This window comes from Euprymna scolopes, chromosome 21, assembly GCF_053919585.1.
Source record: "Euprymna scolopes isolate OS-2025 chromosome 21, ASM5391958v1, whole genome shotgun sequence".
NCBI lineage: Eukaryota > Metazoa > Mollusca > Cephalopoda > Sepiida > Sepiolidae > Euprymna > Euprymna scolopes.
The window spans coordinates 12,008,951-12,029,205 of NC_136502.1; the positions used below are offsets into that span (position 1 = coordinate 12,008,951).

Consider the following 20,255-nt stretch of genomic DNA (forward strand, 5'->3'; position numbering starts at 1 on the left):
TCTGGATTATAGGGAGGCTGAGGAACTGTCTTGATGCCCATTTTGGTCAAGTAGTCTGTGACAAGGATGGAACATTCAAGCAAATCTTCTGAATCTTCAGTTTCTTGCAAATAATTGTGTGTACTTATATATATATTATTCCTTATTGGAATTTTTTATTTTTGAGATGAGCATTGTATGTTAATTTTATTTTATTTCGGACTATTAGTCTCATCTTATCTTTTTATTGGTGCACAACGTTTCGGCCAACTTCCTCTGGCCTTCGTCAGGTGGTAAAATTGTGTGTACTGTGTAAAACTGAGTTCACCTAAATATTCTATGAGGTGGCTTAAATAAGTTTCCAGATGTTTTTGTATGGGCGCTTATATTGATAGTGCACACATGAATCCCTGATCCCCTTTGAAGTAATCTTCTCCGGCTGCAATGCACTTGTTTCACCATTCCAGCAACTTCTGGAAGACCCCATCAAAGTCCTTTGGTGTGAGTATGTCAGAGACTCATCACAGTTTCTTTCGTCTCCTTAATTGTCTCATAACGACAGCCTCTAAGGTTTTTCTTGAGCTAAGGGAATAACCAAAAGTCACAGGAAACAAGGTCTGGATTATAGTTTCTTGCAAATAATTGTGTGTACTGTTCGTCACACTGACATCAAATTGTGCACGTATTGTCTATAGACATACGACAATCCTTATCCACGAAATTTCTTATTTGACCAATCAACTCTGGTGTTTTAACTTCCTTACTCCTCCCGCACCTCTCATTCTCCCTCAGTGACTCCTCTTATGCTACTCACAAACTGATGTTTGATTCATGCAAGTTAGTCTGAAAACAGTCTGAAGCATTCCGTACGTTTATGTGGCATTTTTTTTTCCAAATTGAAAACATAATTGTATTGCATATCATTCTTTTAAAATGCCCTAACGTCCAAATTGCATTTTTGAAATTCACCAGCTGTGACAAGTAGGGTGCATTCTAATTCCTGCTGTAGCTGTTCATTTTAACCTGAAATCATAAAAATTGGTCAGTCAACTCATAAGATGCATGGCAATAACATACTGAATTTTCAAGTGTCTACAATTTTAAGTCCCTGTACAAAAAAAAAGTCTGGAAACTTATTGAAGTCATCTTGTAGTGCACATTAACCATTCTTATGTCAACAGCTGTGTTCCAAAATTGATAATAATTGTTGACGTAGAAATATCTAAACATATACATACTAACTTTAAAGAAATAGAGACAATAATTATTGTTGTACATGCCTGGGAAATTGATGAGAGATGAAGAATTCCATGAAAAGGGTCGTTTGTCTAAAATGTTTGGGGGCCTCTGATGAAGTAGCCTATGCCAAAAAAACAAAAAACAAAAAAAATAACACTACATAAAATTAATGCAAGTAAAATTTAATCAAATACTCATGTTTTTTTTTAAATAAACCACAACACGAAAAGTCTAAAACAAAATAATTCTCATTGTGTTTTTTTTTCTCAAGTTTGTCCACTCCATAATAAAGACGAATGTGTCTAAATTGATATTGAAACTATAACATCAAGTTTTAACATCCCCTCCGCCAAGGCCAGAGGTTTTGAGGAAATTGGTAAAAGGAAAATTATTCCCAACTCACATTTAGGTAAAAATGCACTTTCGTATAAATAATTAAATTTATTAAAAAAAGTAACGTAAAAACAAAAACAAATAACATCTACGTAAATTGCGATATATCCAAGCAGTCGTGGATCCCGCTAGATTCAGCCATTCTGACGAGTTGTAGACGACGAAACACATGTCAGTGGATAATAATATTTTAAAAACAATATATTTGCCGCTCCCCATTTGAGGGTACCAAATTGATAAAATGGAAAATTATTCCCAGCTCGCATGTAGGTAAAAATACACTTTCGTATAAATAATTGAATTCATTTAAAAAGTATTGCATAAACAAAAACAAATAACACACACACACACACACACACACACACACACACACACACACACATATATATATATATATATATATATATATATATATATATATATATATATATATGACGGTTGTATAATTTGGTTTCCTAGACATAGATCCACTAAAACCCATTTGTATATTAAAGAATGCTGGGTGGAGGACAGAGCAAGTGTATAGTTTGTTTATTATACAAACATTATTGGTTACATATGTGCATACATGTTTCAGACTGAAAAAAGGAACAGTATTCAGTCTGATGAGATGGCCTCTAAATTGAGGTTCCACTGAAACCCAAACCATCCAAACCACATCTGTGGGCCCGAAGATGACTTTTCAGGCCAGCATTTGACTTGCATAGTCTGCCACACATGCGGCAGACAAAGTTGTGTGTTGAAACTTGTTTCACTTCTGACTGCGTTTTTTGCTCACTTTGCTCATGGCATGTCGTTTTTTTTGTGGTTAATGTAAGACGTTTTTGAGAGGAGCATGTGATTACAAGCCTCACCTTTCGAACTTTTCAATTCAATGGCAAAACTGACACATTGCCTTTCCAAAGGCTTCTCTTGAGTTCAGCATGATCGATTCTTTCTCTCACAAACCTTTCAGACCCCCCTCTAACTAGCCTCCTCAATTCGGGGCGACATTTTGCCAGGATCTCCCAGTTCTGAACAGGAATCTTGAAAGCTTTAAGATCCTCTTTTATACAATCCTTGAAGCACTTCTTTAAGGACGTCTCCCAGTCTTAAGCTTGCCGTAAAACAACAGCTTAGGCAACCTCACATCTTCCATTCGAACAACATGACCTACCCAGCGCAATCGGTTCCTCATCACTATTGCTTCGATGCTCAAACACCAAGCCTTCCCAAGAATATATAAAGATATATATACATATATACACCACCGGCAAAAAGAAAGTCCGCACTTGTAATTTTTTTAAAAACTGATAATTTAAGCTAAATTTAATGCAACTGTTTAAAAAAACTATACCTCATTTGATTGGCCTTTTATTCTTCCGTAATTTTACCTGTTCATATTTGACTTTTAATTGAAATATTCTAGTGTCCACATCAATTAAAAAAATTACTTCAAATTGAGGAGGCAAAAAGAAAGTCCGCACAATTGTTATTTAAATGTAACTTTAGAACATTAATGCAACACAAATACATCAGGAACAGAATGAACTAGTTAATATTTAGTAGCATAGCCCTTCTGTAATTTGACAGCCTGCAATCATTTGGGAATTCCTTGAATTAGACTGCAGCAATACCCCGAGCAAAGTGCATCCCACTTTTCTTTAATTTTTGTCTAAAGTTCTTTCAAATTTGAAATTTTATCATTGTGTAGTTGTTGCTTGATGTAATTCCATATGTTTTCGATAGAATTGAGGTCTCGAGATTGTGCAGGCCAATCCAAACATGGAATATCATGCTCTTCCAGGAACCTCTTGACATTGCCAGTTGTATGAATGGGAGCATTATCCTGCATGAAAATGGGATTATTATCCAAATTCCGACCAAAGTAGGGTAGAAAATGCTCAGTCAACATATTAATGTACTTGGCCAAATTAATTCGACCTTGCAAGCGAACTATAGGCCCTGAACCATTGGTACTAATAATGCCCCACACCAAAACTGAGCCTCCACCACCTTGCAGCATTGAAACTGAGCACCTAGGATTAAATTCTTCGTCTTTCCTCGGACAGATGTACTGCCTACCATCACTGCCTAGCCTATTGAACTTGCTTTCGTCGCTAAAAACACTTTCGATCAATATGAGGAGTCACAATCTTCATTGCATCTGACGGTCCAGACGCCGCTTTCTGTTCTTTACAGAAATCATTGGCTTGTGTCTTACAACATATCCTCGCAAATTAAATTTATTTAATCTGTTTTTGACAGTAGAAAGAGTGCACTTTTTAACAAGATTGCTCTATTGTTGGATTTGCGGAGCCATTTCAAATCTGTTTCTTAGGCTGTGGATCTTGATAGCATTGTCTTCCCTGTTAGAAGTAACTCTAGGACGACCAGATTTAGGGGTGTCAAGAACACTACCGGTGTTTTGGTGCTTTTGCAGAGTCTTTTGGACCGTTTTCTCATCACATTTCAATCTGCGGCCGATTTCTCGATTGGATAAACCAGAAAGGTAAGATTAATAAGCTCCTGGCGATCACTAAGAGAAAGTCGTGGCATATGGACTAAATGTTATGTTGTATAACCTGGAACAACAACAATTACGATTAGAGATGCTTTGTTGCCTGTTGGTGGATATTTTAAACTGATTTACTGGCGGTAATTCAAGCTGGTTTTAAGCGAATTGTTGTTGCGGACTTTCTTTTTGCCTCCTCAATTTGAAGTTATTTTTTTAAAATTGACGTGAACACTAAAATATTTCAATTAAAAGTCAAATATGAACGGATAAAATTATAGAGGAATAAAAGGCGAATCAAATGAGGTATAGGTTGTTTAAACAGTTACATTAAATTTAGTAAACACTGCTTTCTCTACTAAATTACTCTGTACAATGTCAACATTTGTTTGTTTGTTTTAGAGTCTCATCTGTTGATGTCAAGACCGTATGTTACTATGGGGATGGCAAGCTGGTTAATGCCAGTTACTATGTTTTTATTTGAACTGTGTTTTTAAAATTTTTCCTGCTTAGCATACATATTCTCTGCCGGGTACCAAAAAGTTTCTTTCATAGTATGCTTTTTAAGCAACGATGAGTCTGGCCAGTACCAGATGGGTGACCATTTGGGAATGCTAGGCCTTGTATGTACCGCGCTGATTCATAAGAAATTTCTAGGTTGTTATCTGAAGGCGCATTAATTCACTGGGAGAGATGCACCTCTAGTCTTAGTTAAGACATGCATGGAGAAGGTAACTCTGATGACGTCAGAAGCAGGATGTTGGATGGCCATGGAGGAGGATAAATCTCTACCAGGTCAATGGGTCCTATGATATTAAGAGTAACATTCGACTGCAGCTATGCAGATAATCCAAGGACAATGGATAGGGGCAAACAGGCGATTCCGATGCCACTGCGCTGGGAAGGTAATGCCAACCCACTCCATGTATTCTGGCAAGTTCTTTGTTTTTATTTGTGAACTGCTTTGCAAATTTATTGTACCTAGCGTAAAAGTTTCTCTCATAGTACGCTTCTTCAAACGTTGAATTCAACTTAAAGAGTTTGAAAAATATTTTCACAGTGTAAAGTATGGAAGACCGATCATTACTGAGCTCCACTCAAAGGTGCAGGTTCTGCCACACACAATTAGAGAGTATGAGCCACCTGACATCCAGCTGTAAGGTTCTGCTCGGGGACGGCTTCTTCCATCTGTTCTTATATAGTGCTAAGCAGCTAACTCCCTGGCACTTTCTGTACCAAGAGCAGATAACTCTCAGCTACTATTTCAATACAGGAGTAGATAACTCTTTTACTCATACACATAAGAATACAAAATTTTGTATACTTTAATGTCTACTAGACACTATCCTCGCGGGTCTAAGGTCTCTCTGTACAGGGCTTTGTCTAAACAACCTGGTATGAGAATACTTTTCCCTGCAAGTAAACCCTGACTAAATATTCAAAATCAAATAGTATTTGCGACCCAAATAAGATCTCCTCATTATGACTAATCCACACTGGCTGTTACAAAGAATCCTGCATCTTCTCTAAATGATGTTACTTCAAGTAATAGCAAAAAGTTGGATATTCCACTAGACTAGATGAATTCTTGTCCTGGAATCCAGTAAGGCCAAAGGACCACAAGAAAGGTATACTATAACATATTTAAATGGTTGGGTGGGGGAGATGAAAATTATGTTCTCAACTCCTTACTGACTCCGTGTTTGAAAGATAAAAAAGAACTTTAATGGAATATTCGTATATCTACGTATTTCATATCCCCCTTCATATCAAGTGTTATTCCCCTTGATTTTTGAGAACTTCGACTGAAGTAATATGTTGTTGATATTCGTTGAGAAAGATGTGCGTGTGTGAGGGAAGAGGGAACCAGAGTCCCCAAGGCACATTCTAGCTTTACGCAAATTGTCATGAACATTGGCAGTTATTCATCGATAGGAGTGCTCAGACAAGTGGTAATAAACTAACACCTCCTCAAAAAGAAAAGGTAATGCCTGGGAGATTGTACCCCCTATGAGTGAGCCGACCATACCTGAACATGACAGAAGAAGCATAGAGTTGTCACAACAACTGTCAAAATAATACCGAGGTGAACTTTTATAACAAATGGAGAAACGTTAGCGACAGAGCCAGTGTCAGATTTACTTTTAGTCTTGGCAGATTGAAGAAGCCGAAAACGTCAAAATTTATAAACGTTTACAGAACTTGTGTCTTATTGTCACAATGTAAAAAAAACTTTCCTTTCTTCCTCAGTGTCAAAGTGTCAGGTGAAAGTTCCACAAACAGCTTCTTAACAAGGTCTTCCTATCATTTTACAATTGAATTTTTCCAAGTACTTTAACCACTGTAATATTCTCTTGAAGGTTGAAGGTTCAATCCTCAGTGTGGCCGACTGAAAAATACAATTGTGAATTACTTAGGACCTCTATCTAGCCATGCCTGATGGAACAAGAGCATGCTACCCCCATGAAGTAAAAACAGAGTCTCATTCGAAATTCCGTGCAGATTCTCGAGTTCAACAGAAAGATTCTCGAGTTCAACAGAAAGATTCCCGAGTTCAACAAGATACACCTAAAGAAGTTCGGCGGTTACTTCAACCAAAACGTTGTGAAAATGACACTAAAAGATGATAACAGTAGTTTGAAGAATCCAAATAATACGAATAATCAATCCTGATTTAAAAAATTCAGGAACGCGTTTTAATTTGTTTTTATTTTCTTACTTTTAGTCAGAAAAAGAAACTGTTTGTCAATATTGGTGGACGTAAGTTGAAGATAACCGAAGTCAGTTGCTTTACATAAACAACGAAACGAAAAAAATCCTCAACAAACGTTTTTTTATGTTTCATTCCTTTTTTTTTTTTTTTTTACAAGGTGATCACCACTTATTAAGGCCCGGAAGCCACTCGAGGATAAGGGCTATTGCGTGTACAGTACGTCAATGTTGAGATTTGATAAAGTGTCAACTTAAGGGAGCGGTTCATCAGGAATTTGTTTATGTTGGACTTGAAGACATCCAAGTTGTAGTCAGGTGGGAAACAGGCGGACGGAACAGAGTTCCACAGGCGTGCACTTTTTTTCATACAAATTTGATTGGATTAAAAAAAATGCAATATGATATAATTAAAACATGTTTTTCAAAATCATATTTAAAAAAAATAATAATTGCAAATTTAACTCTATTTAGACCTATTTTTCTGTAGTAAATACATCATCAGCATAGGGAATTACCTCATCTCCAAAGCCTGTTGGTTGCAAAACGATCATATCATTGTCAGCTGGGAAGCAGTCTCACGATACAATGTTCCACAAACGGGCAGTTCTAAGAAAAAAAAAACTTTACTCATGGAATTTATATTTAATTTTAGGTATAGACTAGCTGTACCCTGCCACGCGTTGCTGTGGCTTAATTTTGTGTAATGGAAAATTCTAATAAAAAGAGAAAATGCATGTTTCTTATATTCTTAGTACAGCAATCTACTCCAAAAAGTAAAAAAAAAGGCGAAAATGAAAAAAAATATGGTACTCTTGCAGAATTGGATCCGGATCCTCGGGAGTTACCATCAATCATGGCTTGGGCTCGACCAACATTCAGTGGATTAAGCCGAAAGTTGCTAAACCATTGAAACGCTAAATAGTTTTCTTTTTTATTGTATTCAAAAATGTGAGTTTTTAATTAATATTTGGGTAAGGGGGGGTGTTACTATACACAGATTCGAAAAAGTTGTTCAAAAACGAATAAATGAAAGCAAAGGTAAGGTAAATTACGTTTCTATCTAACTGGATAATTTTTTAGTGTTTTTATTTAATGTAAAATGTTTAATTGGCTTAAAAAACACAATGTTTATCTATGTATTTGAAAAAGGCGAATGGTCGCGGACTCTGTTGAATACGTTAAGTTTGGGAAAATCAATTAAAAACTATACAAAACAATGTCAGACACCTACTGATTATATGTTATTGTGACATAGGCTGACATATTCGGTGGGTTTCTGATAGTATTTTGTATAGTTTTTTAGTTTTAAATCATTTTCTCAAACTTAACATCATCAACAGTGTCCATCACCGTTTGCATTTTTCAAATTTCCAAGTTTAATTAAAGTTTTATGATATGTTTTTTTATTCAATTGTAAGGTTAAAGTACAGAATAGATACAAAACACCCTCCCCTCCCCATGTTAAGAATGGCTTTTTAAATAATAACATTATTATTTCAGCACGGATCACTCTCTACATGAGTACCTAATATTTTTTTCAGCCATTCTTACCATAGAGAGGGAATGGTGTTTTTTTTTTAACTATTCTGTGCTTTTTTAACTAACAATTTATTATTAAAAAAAGATATTGTGAAATTATAAAAATATGAAAAGATATTGTGAAATTATAAAAAAATAAAAAGATATTGTGAAAGTTGAATTTAACTTGAAAAAAAAACAAAAAAACAATGTGAACGGCGCGTTCAACATTGTAGCCGGACCTTATTTGGCAATAAGGTCACGTGAGTCGATTAATGGGTGCTAATGCACTTAATGATCCGCGCTATTTTTTTAAATCGTATTTCCAAGCTTAATTAAAGGTTTATGTTTATTTGGTATTTTTTTTTAGATAAGGTCCACCTCCACAATTTTCTTTTAAATGATGACTTTTAAAGGTTTCCGACTATGCTGAATACAGAAATCGCATTGAAATTTTGCAGAAATAAGTAGTTATCGAGATATATAGTTGTTTTATACATTGTATTCTTTGGCGGCCATCTTTGTTACACGTTTAGATTTGTTTATGATGCGCGCAAGCGTGTAAAAAAGACGGCTGCAAGAGATTACAATGCATTATACAAATTTTTAATATCTCGAAAACTACTTATTCTGCAAAATTTCAATGCGATTTCCGTAATCAGCATATTCGAAAACTACAAAAATCGTCATTTAAAAGAAAATTGTGAAGGTGGACCTAATCTAAAAATTTACCGTTTTTTTTCATTCAATTGTAAGGTTAAAGTACAGAATAGGTACAAAACACCCTCTTCTCCCAATGTTAAGAATGGCTTTTTAAATAATAACGTTATTATTTTAGCACGGATCAATAAGTGCACGAGTACCCAATTTCTTTAAAAGCATTCATATTTTCTTATATAAAAACAACTTCTGTAAAAAAAAAAAAAAAAAGAAAAAAACGTGCACTTTCAATCTTTGTTAAAAAAGGTTTTCTTGAAAAAAAAACAAAAAAATACAGTAAAAAAAGCAAAGAACAAAACTTTAATCGGTATTCATGCAGAGAGTGATCCGTGCTGAAATAATAATGTTATTATTTAAAAAGCCATTCTAAACATGGTGCGGAGAGGGGGTTTGTACCTAATCTGTACTTTAACCTTACAATTGAATAAAAAACATATCATAAAACTTTAATTAAATGTGGAAATGCGATTTAAAAAATAGCGCAGATCACTCTCTGCATTAGCACCGAAAGTACAGAATAGTTAAAAAACATCCTCCCTCCCCATGTTAAGAATGGCTTTCTAAATAATGTTGATGATTCAGTACTGTTCCTTGTCTGCTTTAAGTTTAACTTTTGTTTATTAAATTGTTAGGTGAAAGTCCAGAATAGTTACAAAACACCTCTATCCCCATGTTAAGAATGGCTTTCTAAATAATCACGCCATTATTTCAGCGGGGTAGCTTCTCTGCATAAGTACCATGTTTTGTTTTTAAATTATTAGGTGTAAGGACAGAATTGTTACAAAATACCATCCCCATGTTAAGAATGTCTTTCTAAATAACATTATGTCAGCACGGTATTTTCTATGCATACGTACTATCTATTTTTGTTTATTAAATTGTTAGGTGAAAGTATAGAATAGATGCAAAACTCCCTCCCCATGTTAAGAATAGCTTTCTAAATAACGGTATTATTTCAGCACGGTACCTTCTCTGCATAAGTACTATCTTTTGTTTATTAAATTGTTAGGTGAAAATATAAAATAGTTACAGAACACTCTTCCTTTCCCATGTTAAGAATGGTTTTCTTAATAGCGTTATTTCAGCACGGTACCATCTCTGCATAAGTACCATCTTTTGTTTATTAAATTGTTAGGTGAAAGTATAGAATAGTAACAAAACGTCCTCCCCATGTTAAGAATGTCTTTCTAAATAACGTTATTATTCTATTATTATGGTACTTTCTCTGCATAAGTACCATGTTTTGTTTATTAAATTGTTAGGTGAAAGTACAGTACTCATGCAGAGGGTGATCCGTGTTGAAATAATAACGTTATTATTTAAAAAGCCATTCTTAACATGGGGAGGGGAGGGTGTTTTGTACCTAATCTGTATTTTAACCTTACAATTGAATAAAAAAACATATAATAAAACTTTAATTAAACCTGGAAATACGATTTAAAAAATAGTGCGGACCACTCTTTGCATTAGCACCAAATATTATTTAAGCAAGTTACCAATCCGTAAAAAAAAACTGTACTTTTACCAACCAATCTTATATCGAAAAACAAAAAAAAAAATTTTTTAAAAACTCAAAAAGCAAGCGACAAACTTTTTTTTTTTGCCTTATATAATAAAGAAAAAATGTTTAAATTAAAAAAATTTGGAAGATAAACAAATGAATTGTTTTTTTTTTGCTTTTTTACTTATCGAGTAAACAGAAAATGAAATCTACTTCATTTCGTCAATTCGTGGCTGTCAAATGAATCCAACCGGAAGTTCAATTTTATCAACAAAACAGGTTCGCACACTAACGGTTACGAAAATATATTTATTTTATTTAATACTTTAATAATTCGCGAGGTAAATTTATTTTAATAACATAAAAACATCCCTCGACTCTAAAGATGGGTTGTCTGAAAATTTCAAATAAATTGGTAACCTAGAAATATGGTTTTATTCGCTTATAACGAACCAAGAATTACATTTTTATATATATAGATAGAGAATAAGGTAAACTGTTGATAATGGTTGTAGGTAGACGAGTGTTTGTTGCAAATGTTTTACAAGGGGAGATCCTAGATTGAAGCTCAGTCGAGCACCTGTCATGAAAATAGACAGAACAAAGATAGACTTACAACTTCTCTTCTGTGAGATTACTATCTAGAACTTTTTTGTTATTTTTTAAAAGGGAATCACCACTTATCAAGGCCCGAAAGCAACTCGGGGATAAGGGTTAATGAATGTAAGATGGTAGTGTAGTAATTGCTAATGGTGTACAGTGGATAGAATTTGGATTATTTAAAGGGACAGTTCAATAAGAACTTGTTTACATTGGACTTGAAGGCTACCACATTGTAATCAGCTGGGAAGCAGGCCAATGGAACAGTGTTCCACAGGCGGGCATTTCTATGAAAGAAGCTTTGTTTTTGGATAATGCGTTTCCATTAAGACACAGAACTGTCTGCGACAAATATTTTAACTTACTCGTGGCAATCATTTCATCGCATAAACTTTTATCCTCGAAGGGTTGGTAAGCAATAAACATTTTTAATAAATAAACGTTTGATTTACAAATGATTTTAGGATTTATTCATTTTCGTTTTTAGTATTTAATAACGACATATTACATGATTTAGAGTAAGAGTCATGGACTTTTGTTACATATTAGCACACCCGGAGTATTGCCAAATTATCTTAGCAAGAATATTATTATTATTATTATTATTATTATTATTATTATTATTATTATTATTTTCTTGTAGATTGAATTAGATTTGTTTTAAAGAGAAAAATGAAATTCAAGGACAAATATGGTTAAATGACGTTTTAGGAATTTAACTTGACTAGATTCTATAAACAATAACAAGAAGGAATTTTAGATAAATACAAACAAATATGTTTTCAGAAAAAGGAATGTGCGTTAACAATAATAACTAGATATGTGATACAGATATCGGCTGATAGGATTCTTTGTGGCCGTCCAAGTGATGTAATCACAAAGAATTCAATATATACACGGACGTGAGTTGGTAGCTGAATTACCGATGAACAATGTTTTGCTCGAGCTGGACTGAAACGATGATGTGAACGTATCCATATGTAATTTCGAGGAAAACAAATACTTGAACATAAGTTGAAAATCAGTCGAAACAGTCAGACGAGAAGCCGTGAAAAAAACACTGTAGAAGACGTTCAAACCAAGGTTTCTGGTGGAGTAAGTTTATTGTTTACTGCTTGAGGTATCCCAACTGAGGAATGCAGATAAAGCTGCTCACACAATTTTTAATAGGCCAGAGTTCTCCACCTTTGGGGACGCTGGTTTGATTCTCCTTCATCTTCCGTCCTTGTGTCACGTCTTCTTACGGTAGGAAGGGAGTAAATAACAGCTGGCAATGCCAGTTTTAATTGGAGATCTAAAAAAAATCTTGACTTCAGCCAAACAATGTAAAGAAAGAAATACGTCTCTTGAGTATTGCCGGGTTGGTAAAAGAAGTTTTATTATATTTTTAACTTGAAAATTGATGCTTACAGAAATTGCAAAATGAAAATAGTAATATGGAGTTCAGGGTTGGAAGCAGGAGTTTCTTAGGTTATTCACCCGCTAATTATTCATAAAGTCAGCATTAGGTTTACTCTGATTTCCATCTCTATTTATACAAAGTTATGTATATGCATATACTCTCACTTTCCTTTTTTATCCTTTAGTTCTCACATTCCATGAACAATGTCTCTGACAAAGAGGGAAGAACTGCTGTTTTCTGGATCAGAATATATTCTATCTAACACTTATCATTAGCAAGTTTTTGATCTTTAAGTTTTTTTTTGTTTTTGTTGTTAAACTCCTTACATCAAGTAGCTTCATGCCTTGTCTGGAGCGATTTCCATAAAAATATGTGTTTGTATATTTGTATGTACAAGATTAACTCCTAAATTAATTAACTAATAGTTATGAATTTTGGAACACAGCTGCTAGGCTTAAATGTAAGTAATGTGGGCTATATTTAGTTTAATTTAGTTATATGTAAAAGTTGGCACAGACGGTGTTGAAGTTGTTTGTAAAAATTCATATGCCACTGACGTTTGTGATAATTATGACAATAGGTATTAGATATCAATTAATAAATTTTCCTCAAATTTTAGTTTATTTGGAGTGTTTCAATATGAGCATAACTTACCAAATATTTCAGATTTGCATTAAATTTGATCTATAGTTATTAGACACCCTAACAAGATTCTGTGAATTTCAATTTCTTCTTAAGGATCTTTAAGATTAAGCCTTAAAATGTGAACATTTTCTAGAATCAAAATGAGTTTTGATCCAAATTAGAATAAGAATTATAGACATAAGGTTTTGTTGCATTATATATTGATTTGAATCTTTTTAAAGGGGTATAAAAGTGGCGCAAAAGAATTCTATTCAACTTTACCCATTGGAAGTGGTATTCTACTAGTATCTAATATTTAACTTCATTCTTTTAATGATGTATAGAAAGAATTTGAATAACTGTCTTTAACGTTGGCATTCATTCGTTTTTTGTTTTTGCTTATAGATTCCTTATGAATATGTGTGTGGGGGGGGAGATCACGAAGATATGTGGAAATCTGTCGCATAAAAATAAGGAATGGCAAAGAATGTTCTGTGCATACCTAGGATATCGCCATTGTGTGCCATATCACCTTGGTTCCAGCCTTCAATACTGTCTGTTCGGGAAGATAATATCGACATCTGTCTGTGGCATTCCGGTACCACAAGTGTGGCCTTTTTCCCCGTTTGTTTACCACAAGACGCTGCCCCTATTTCCTACAAATATAGAAGAAAAACAAAGACAAAAAAAACAAAAAACAGAAAAAAATGGTAGAAAAAATAGAATCATGTTTCAATGAAGCTCTTCAACTCAGAATGAAACGAAAAGTTTCAAATTCTATTTCATACTAACAATATATATATATAAAGTCGGGCATGTGTATATGTTTATATATTTGTATCTATAGGATATATACCTGAACTGATTAACCGATCATTATCAATTTTGGAAAACGGCTGTAGGCGTAAGGGATTGCAATGTGGCTATATTTAATTTCATTTTGTTTTATGAATATGTAACAGAGCACGGACGCGCGTATCATAGCTGTATGCAAATGACGTAGAACGGTGCAAGAGGACGTCACGGCAAAAATAAAGGAAAATATTATAAAAAGAACGTGTGCACAGACCGGGAATCACGTCGGTGAAGTGAGTGGTATTCAAAAAAAAAGATTTGAGAGAGTGGTATTCGAAAGAGATTCGAGAGTACAGTATTTAAAAGAAATTCGAAATAGCGGTATTCAAAACAGATTCAGAAGAGCAGCATTTAAAAGAAATTCGAAATAGCGGTATTCAAAACAGATTCAGAAAAGCAGCATTCAACAGACATTCGAAAGAATGGTATTCAAAAAGAGATTCCAAAGCTCGGTATTTTAAAGAATTCGACAGAGCGGTATTCAAAAGATTCAAAATGGCCTTTTCTTTGCTAACTGAGGAGCTGTATTTGTAAGAGATTCAAAATTGCGGTATTTTAAAGGGATTCGAAAGAGTGGTATTAAAAAGTGATTCGAAAGAGCGGTATTAAAGAGACAGTCAAGAGAGTGGTATTCAAAAGATATTCGAGAGAGCAGTATTTAAAAAAGATTTTAAAGGGCCGTATTGAAAAGACATTTGATAGGGTGGTATTTGAAAGAGATTCGAAAAAGCGGTATTTAAAAGTGATTCGAGGGAATGGTATTCAAAAAAGATTCGAGAGAGTGGTATTTAAAAGAGATTTGAAAGAGCAGTATTTATAAGAGATTTGAGGGAGCGGTATTTGAAAAAAAAAACCTGAGAGACCGAGGATCATATTAGAGAGACGTGGGTGACGTCACAGCTGAAACGAGAAATCACGCGTTACCGTAAAACAAGGAATGAAGGTCTTTTATTTAAACATGAAGAACGAGTTGAATTTCTTTCCTCTTTCTTTCTTAACAAAATGGAAGTCTTCATAAAAATTCAGTTACATTGATTTTTGTAAAATGTTTACAATGTGTATTTGAGACATTAGTAAATATTCCCCAAATTTCGTTTATTTTGGGAGTATTTTAAAGGGTGTTTCAGGGCATCGTATGAGCATAACCTCTCATTTTGAAATTCAAATATTTCTGGTTAACATTAAACTTGTTTCATGGTCATGGCGCACCACGTAAACAAGATTCGCTGAAATTTAATGTCTTCTTAAAACGCATTAATCTAAAGATATAAATTCTAGACATTTTCTAGAGTAGAAATCCTGTAATGAATTTTTTATAAAAATACCCGTCTTGTGCAGCGAACTTTAGCACGAATTCTTTTACAATCTTGAGTCGTGCTCACTCATTATTTCAGTTAAAGATCTTGGAGACTGTTCACGTTCGGTTGAGAAGGCGTTCCCTTTGCAGGCAGAAGGAATGCCTCTTAGGTTTGGGCGTGAGTAGTCGCTAGGATCTTCGAGTAACTCAACTCAACGTTATCTGTACATAATCTCAATTCCCATTCGTGTCTTTCCTGCATATTCTCACTTTTATCAAGTTAGAATATGCATTCTAAACGTAAGGTGTAGTTTCATCGTATCTTGATTTGAATCTTCGTAAACGTGCATAAAATAATGCAAAACTTCTTTTGGGGGAATTAATTTTACATATCCTGGAACAGGATAGGTAAAATTCTAATATGGAAGCCTCAGTTCACTCTCGAAAGACAACGGATACCCTCTGTAAGGGTGGCTGCGCATGGAATTGTGAAGCAAGTGTTGCGCAAAAACCAACCACATTTCTCCTTAATCAGCACTACTTCAGTCCAGTGGCAAGGAAGTCCAGGACAGTTGGAAACAATGCCGAGATAAGCGGAGAGCACATACACACTTGAAATTCCCAAATGGTCACCCATTTTTGTACTGACTAGGCTCAATGTTAACTTTAGTAATCAGATGGGAACCCGACCCGTGTGTCAACGCGATTATGACATATATTCTAATATGTATATATATATATATATATATATATATATATATAGAGAGAGAGAGAGAGAGAGAGAGAGAGATAGATATAATGCAATCATGAAGGAAAGACGAAAATTCATGATTAAAGTGTTAAAATAAAATCCATGTTTAAAATAAAATTAACGGGGTGAAGAGAATAAAAAGGGGGAAAAGAAAATGGGGAGTCAGCTGACCGGTTTCGCCCTCGCTTTATCAAAGCTGTATCGAGGTATTTGAGTGAAAAAAAAAAAAAAAGAGGAAAGACACGAATGGGAATCGAGATTATGTACGGATAACGTTGAATTATGTATGGGGGGGGGTGAACAAAAAAACAAAACAAAAACGCAATAACGTTATATTACTCGAAGATCCTAGAAACTACTCACGCTCAAACCTAAGAGGCATTCCTTCTGCTTGCAAAGGGAACGCCTTCTCAACCGAACGTGAACAGTCTACAAGATCTTTAACTGAAATAATGAGTGAGCACGACTCAAGATTGTAAAAGAATTCGTGCTAAAGTTCGCTGCACAAGACGGATATTTTTATAAAAAAAAAACCCCGTTTGGAGACTATTCACGTTCGGTTGAGAAGGCCTTCCCTCTGCAAGCAGAAGGAATGCCTCTTAGGTTTAAGCGTGATTAATCTCTAGGATCTTCGAGTTACGTTATTGCGTTTTTTTCCCATGCATAACGCAACGTTATCTGTACATAATCTCAATTCCCATTCGTGTCTTTCCTCCTTTTTTTCATTACAAATAAAATAGAAGTAGTATCAAATTCTTTAATGTTAATTAAAAACTCGTTTAATTAATTGAAATAAGTAAGCAGTATGTGATAGACATAGATCCCAGCAGATATTGGTTTAAATATAACTTGTTTAGAAGGATAGATTAGGTGAAAATATATTATACGATCCTAAGAATAGTAGATAATGGATTTTAATGACAATTTTATAATAATCATAAGACAATAAAAATAGTTATAGAATAATCATAAGACAATAAAAATAGTTATTGAATAATCATAAGACAATAAAAATAGTTATAGAATAATAATAAGACAATAAAAATAGTTATAGAATAATCATAAGACAATAAAAATAGTTATTGAATAATCATAAGACAATAAAAATAGTTATAGAATAATCATAAGACAATAAAAGTATATATAGAATAATCATAAGACAATAAAATTTTTTATAAAATAATCATAAGACAATAAACGTATTTATAGAATAATCATAAGACAATAAACGTATTTATAGAATAATCATAAGACAATAAAAGTATTTATAGAATAATCATAAGACAATAAAAGTATTTATAGAATAATCATAAGACAATAAAAATGGTTATAGAATAATAAAAAACAATAAAAGTATTTATAGAATAATCATAAGACAATAAAAATAGTTATAGAATAATCATAAGACAATAAAAGTATATATAGAATAATCATAAGACAATAAAAATATTTATAAAATAATCATAAGACAATAAACGTATTTATAAAATAATCATAAGACAATAAACGTATTTATAAAATAATCATAAGACAATAAACGTATTTATAGAATAATCATAAGACAATAAAAGTATTTATAGAATAATCATAAGACAATAAAAGTATTTATAGAATAAGTATAAGACAATAAAAGTATTTATAGAATAATCATAAGACAATAAAAGTATTTATAGAATAATCATAAGACAATAAAAGTATTTATAAAATAATCATAAGACAATAAAAGTATTTATAGAATAATCATAAGACAATAAAAGTATTTATAGAATAATCATAAGACAATAAAAGTATTTATAGAATAAGCATAAGACAATAAAAGTATTTATAGAATAATCAGAAGACAATAAAAGTATTTATAGAATAAGCATAAGACAATAAAAGTATTTATAGAATAATCATAAGACAATAAAAGTATTTATAGAATAATCATAAGACAATAAAAGTATTTATAGAATAATCATAAGACAATAAACGTATTTATAGAATAATCATAAGACAATAAAAGTATTTCTAGAATAATCATAAGACAATAAAAGTATTTCTAGAATAATCATAAGACAATAAAAATATTTATAAAATAATCATAAGACAATAAAAGTATTTATAGAATAATCATAAGAAAATAAATGTATTTATAGAATAATCATAAGACAATAAAAGTATTTATAGAATAATCATAAGAAAATAAAAATATTTATAAAATAATTATAAGACAATAAAAATATTTATAGAATAATCATAAGACAATAAAAGTATTTATAGAATGATCATAAGACAATAAAAGTATTCATAGAATAATCATAAGACAATAAACGTATTCATAGAATAATCATAAGACAATAAAAATATTTATAGAATAATCATAAGACAATAAAAATATTTATAGAATAATCATAAGACAATAAAAGTATTTATAGAATAATCATAAGACAATAAAAGTATTTATAGAATAATCATAAGACAATAAAAGTATTTATAGAATAATCATAAGACAATAAAAGTATTTATAGAATAATCATAAGACAATAAAAGTATTTATAGAATAATCATAAGACAATAAAAGTATTTATAGAATAATCATAAGACAATAAAAATATTTATAGAATAATCATAAGACAATAAAAGTATTTATAGAATAATCATAAGACAATAAAAGTATTTATAGAATAATCATAAGACAATAAAAGTATTTATAGAATAAAACCCCCAAACAATGATCTAAGAAATCCGTTGAATATGTTGAAATAAGTGAATGCTGTATGATCGATGCGCTGACTAAATAAATAAGTCAAATGAGTTAATTGTTAGAATAGATGTAAAAACACTATTTATAATAACGTATGTCTCTGAAATAAATTGAACATTAATTAGTGTAAATTTTTCAAAAAAATATATATACATTAATTAAACGTTTATAATTTTATTTCGAAAATTATAGGTTAAAATTTAAAAAAGGAAGGAAATGTCAAGAGGAAGAGGGGGGAAGTAAGAAAAGAGGAGATAGAAAGAAAATTTCAAATGACCATATGAAGTTGTGGGTGTTCAGATTATAATGTTCTAAGCATTCTTATAATTACAGTACTTAAACGTATTAAGTATGAGTTAAATTTTTTTTTTTTTTACATAAGCATCACCTCTTATAAAGGCCAACAGCCCACTCGAGGATAAGGGTTAAAATTAATTTTAAATACAGAAAAGGCGAATGGAGGTAAGTTGAATATATAATATTATGTCCAAATAATATTAACTATCCTTAAATGATTAAAAGCAAAATAAGAATTAAATTTCATTTAAATATTTACTTAATTAATTAAAATGACACACGATTACGTGTTATTAGTGTACTTTTAAATTTAATTATAAGGGGAATTAAGATTTATTCAATGTTAAACAAAATTTATACTTAACTACTTAACTAGTTTGAGAAATGTTTATTAATGCTTGATTGAAGAATATTAGCATCGAAAAAATACGTGAAATGTGAATTTTAAAGTATTACTTTCGAAATAATAATAATAATAATAATAATAATAATAATAATAATAATAATAATAATAATAATAATAATAATAAAATGTAGATAAAATAAATAGTTTAGTAATGAAATAATTTATAATTTGATATTAAGAGGAAATGAATTATAATATGTTTAATAACAAATAGAAATGATAATTAACCATTCATTTGATGATTATAATTTAATTTAGACAATTGATAAAAAATTCATGATTATATAATATTGTATATTGAAATGGTTTTAATACTAACATTTTCTATTCAATGTGTAAGTTATTTAATTCATAATATACATTGAATTAATTAATGAACAATATAAACTGAATGACATTGGAACTATATAAGTATTATTTATTAGAAAAAAAAAAAAGAAATGGAAGGGAAAAGGGAAGAAAATGAAAGAAGGAAAATAAAGATAGGATAAAAAATCGAAGATATATTTGAAGTTATGTTCAAAGGGAAATTACTCTGTTAGGTTTAAAATTAAGAAGTTGAATTATTGATTTTTTTCGCTTGAAGAACCTATTTACAATGTCTCCCCACGGGACAGAGTTAGATACCAGGGTCGTTTTTTAACGCGGAGAAAAGGTACAAAAATAAAAATCGTCTCAGTCGTGAAGGATTTCTCCTCCACCGAAAGAGAACAAGAAATGG

General features: G+C 32.0%; 1 protein-coding gene across 3 annotated transcripts in view; it reads right to left on the bottom strand.

Moving 5' to 3' along the window:
• Window positions 1-20,255, bottom strand: part of LOC145241990 (protocadherin beta-13-like) — a 261,801-nt gene that overhangs the window by 14,770 nt on the left and 226,776 nt on the right. For 2 of the 3 annotated variants that reach the window (XM_080104870.1, XM_080104869.1), the window contains exon 5: window positions 13,685-13,838. In XM_080104870.1, the coding sequence (XP_079960996.1) occupies window positions 13,685-13,838 (154 nt within the window). Of the gene's footprint in view, window positions 1-1,259; window positions 1,340-13,684; window positions 13,839-20,255 lie in introns of all 3 variants that reach the window. The other variant, XM_080104871.1, reaches the window with a different exon arrangement.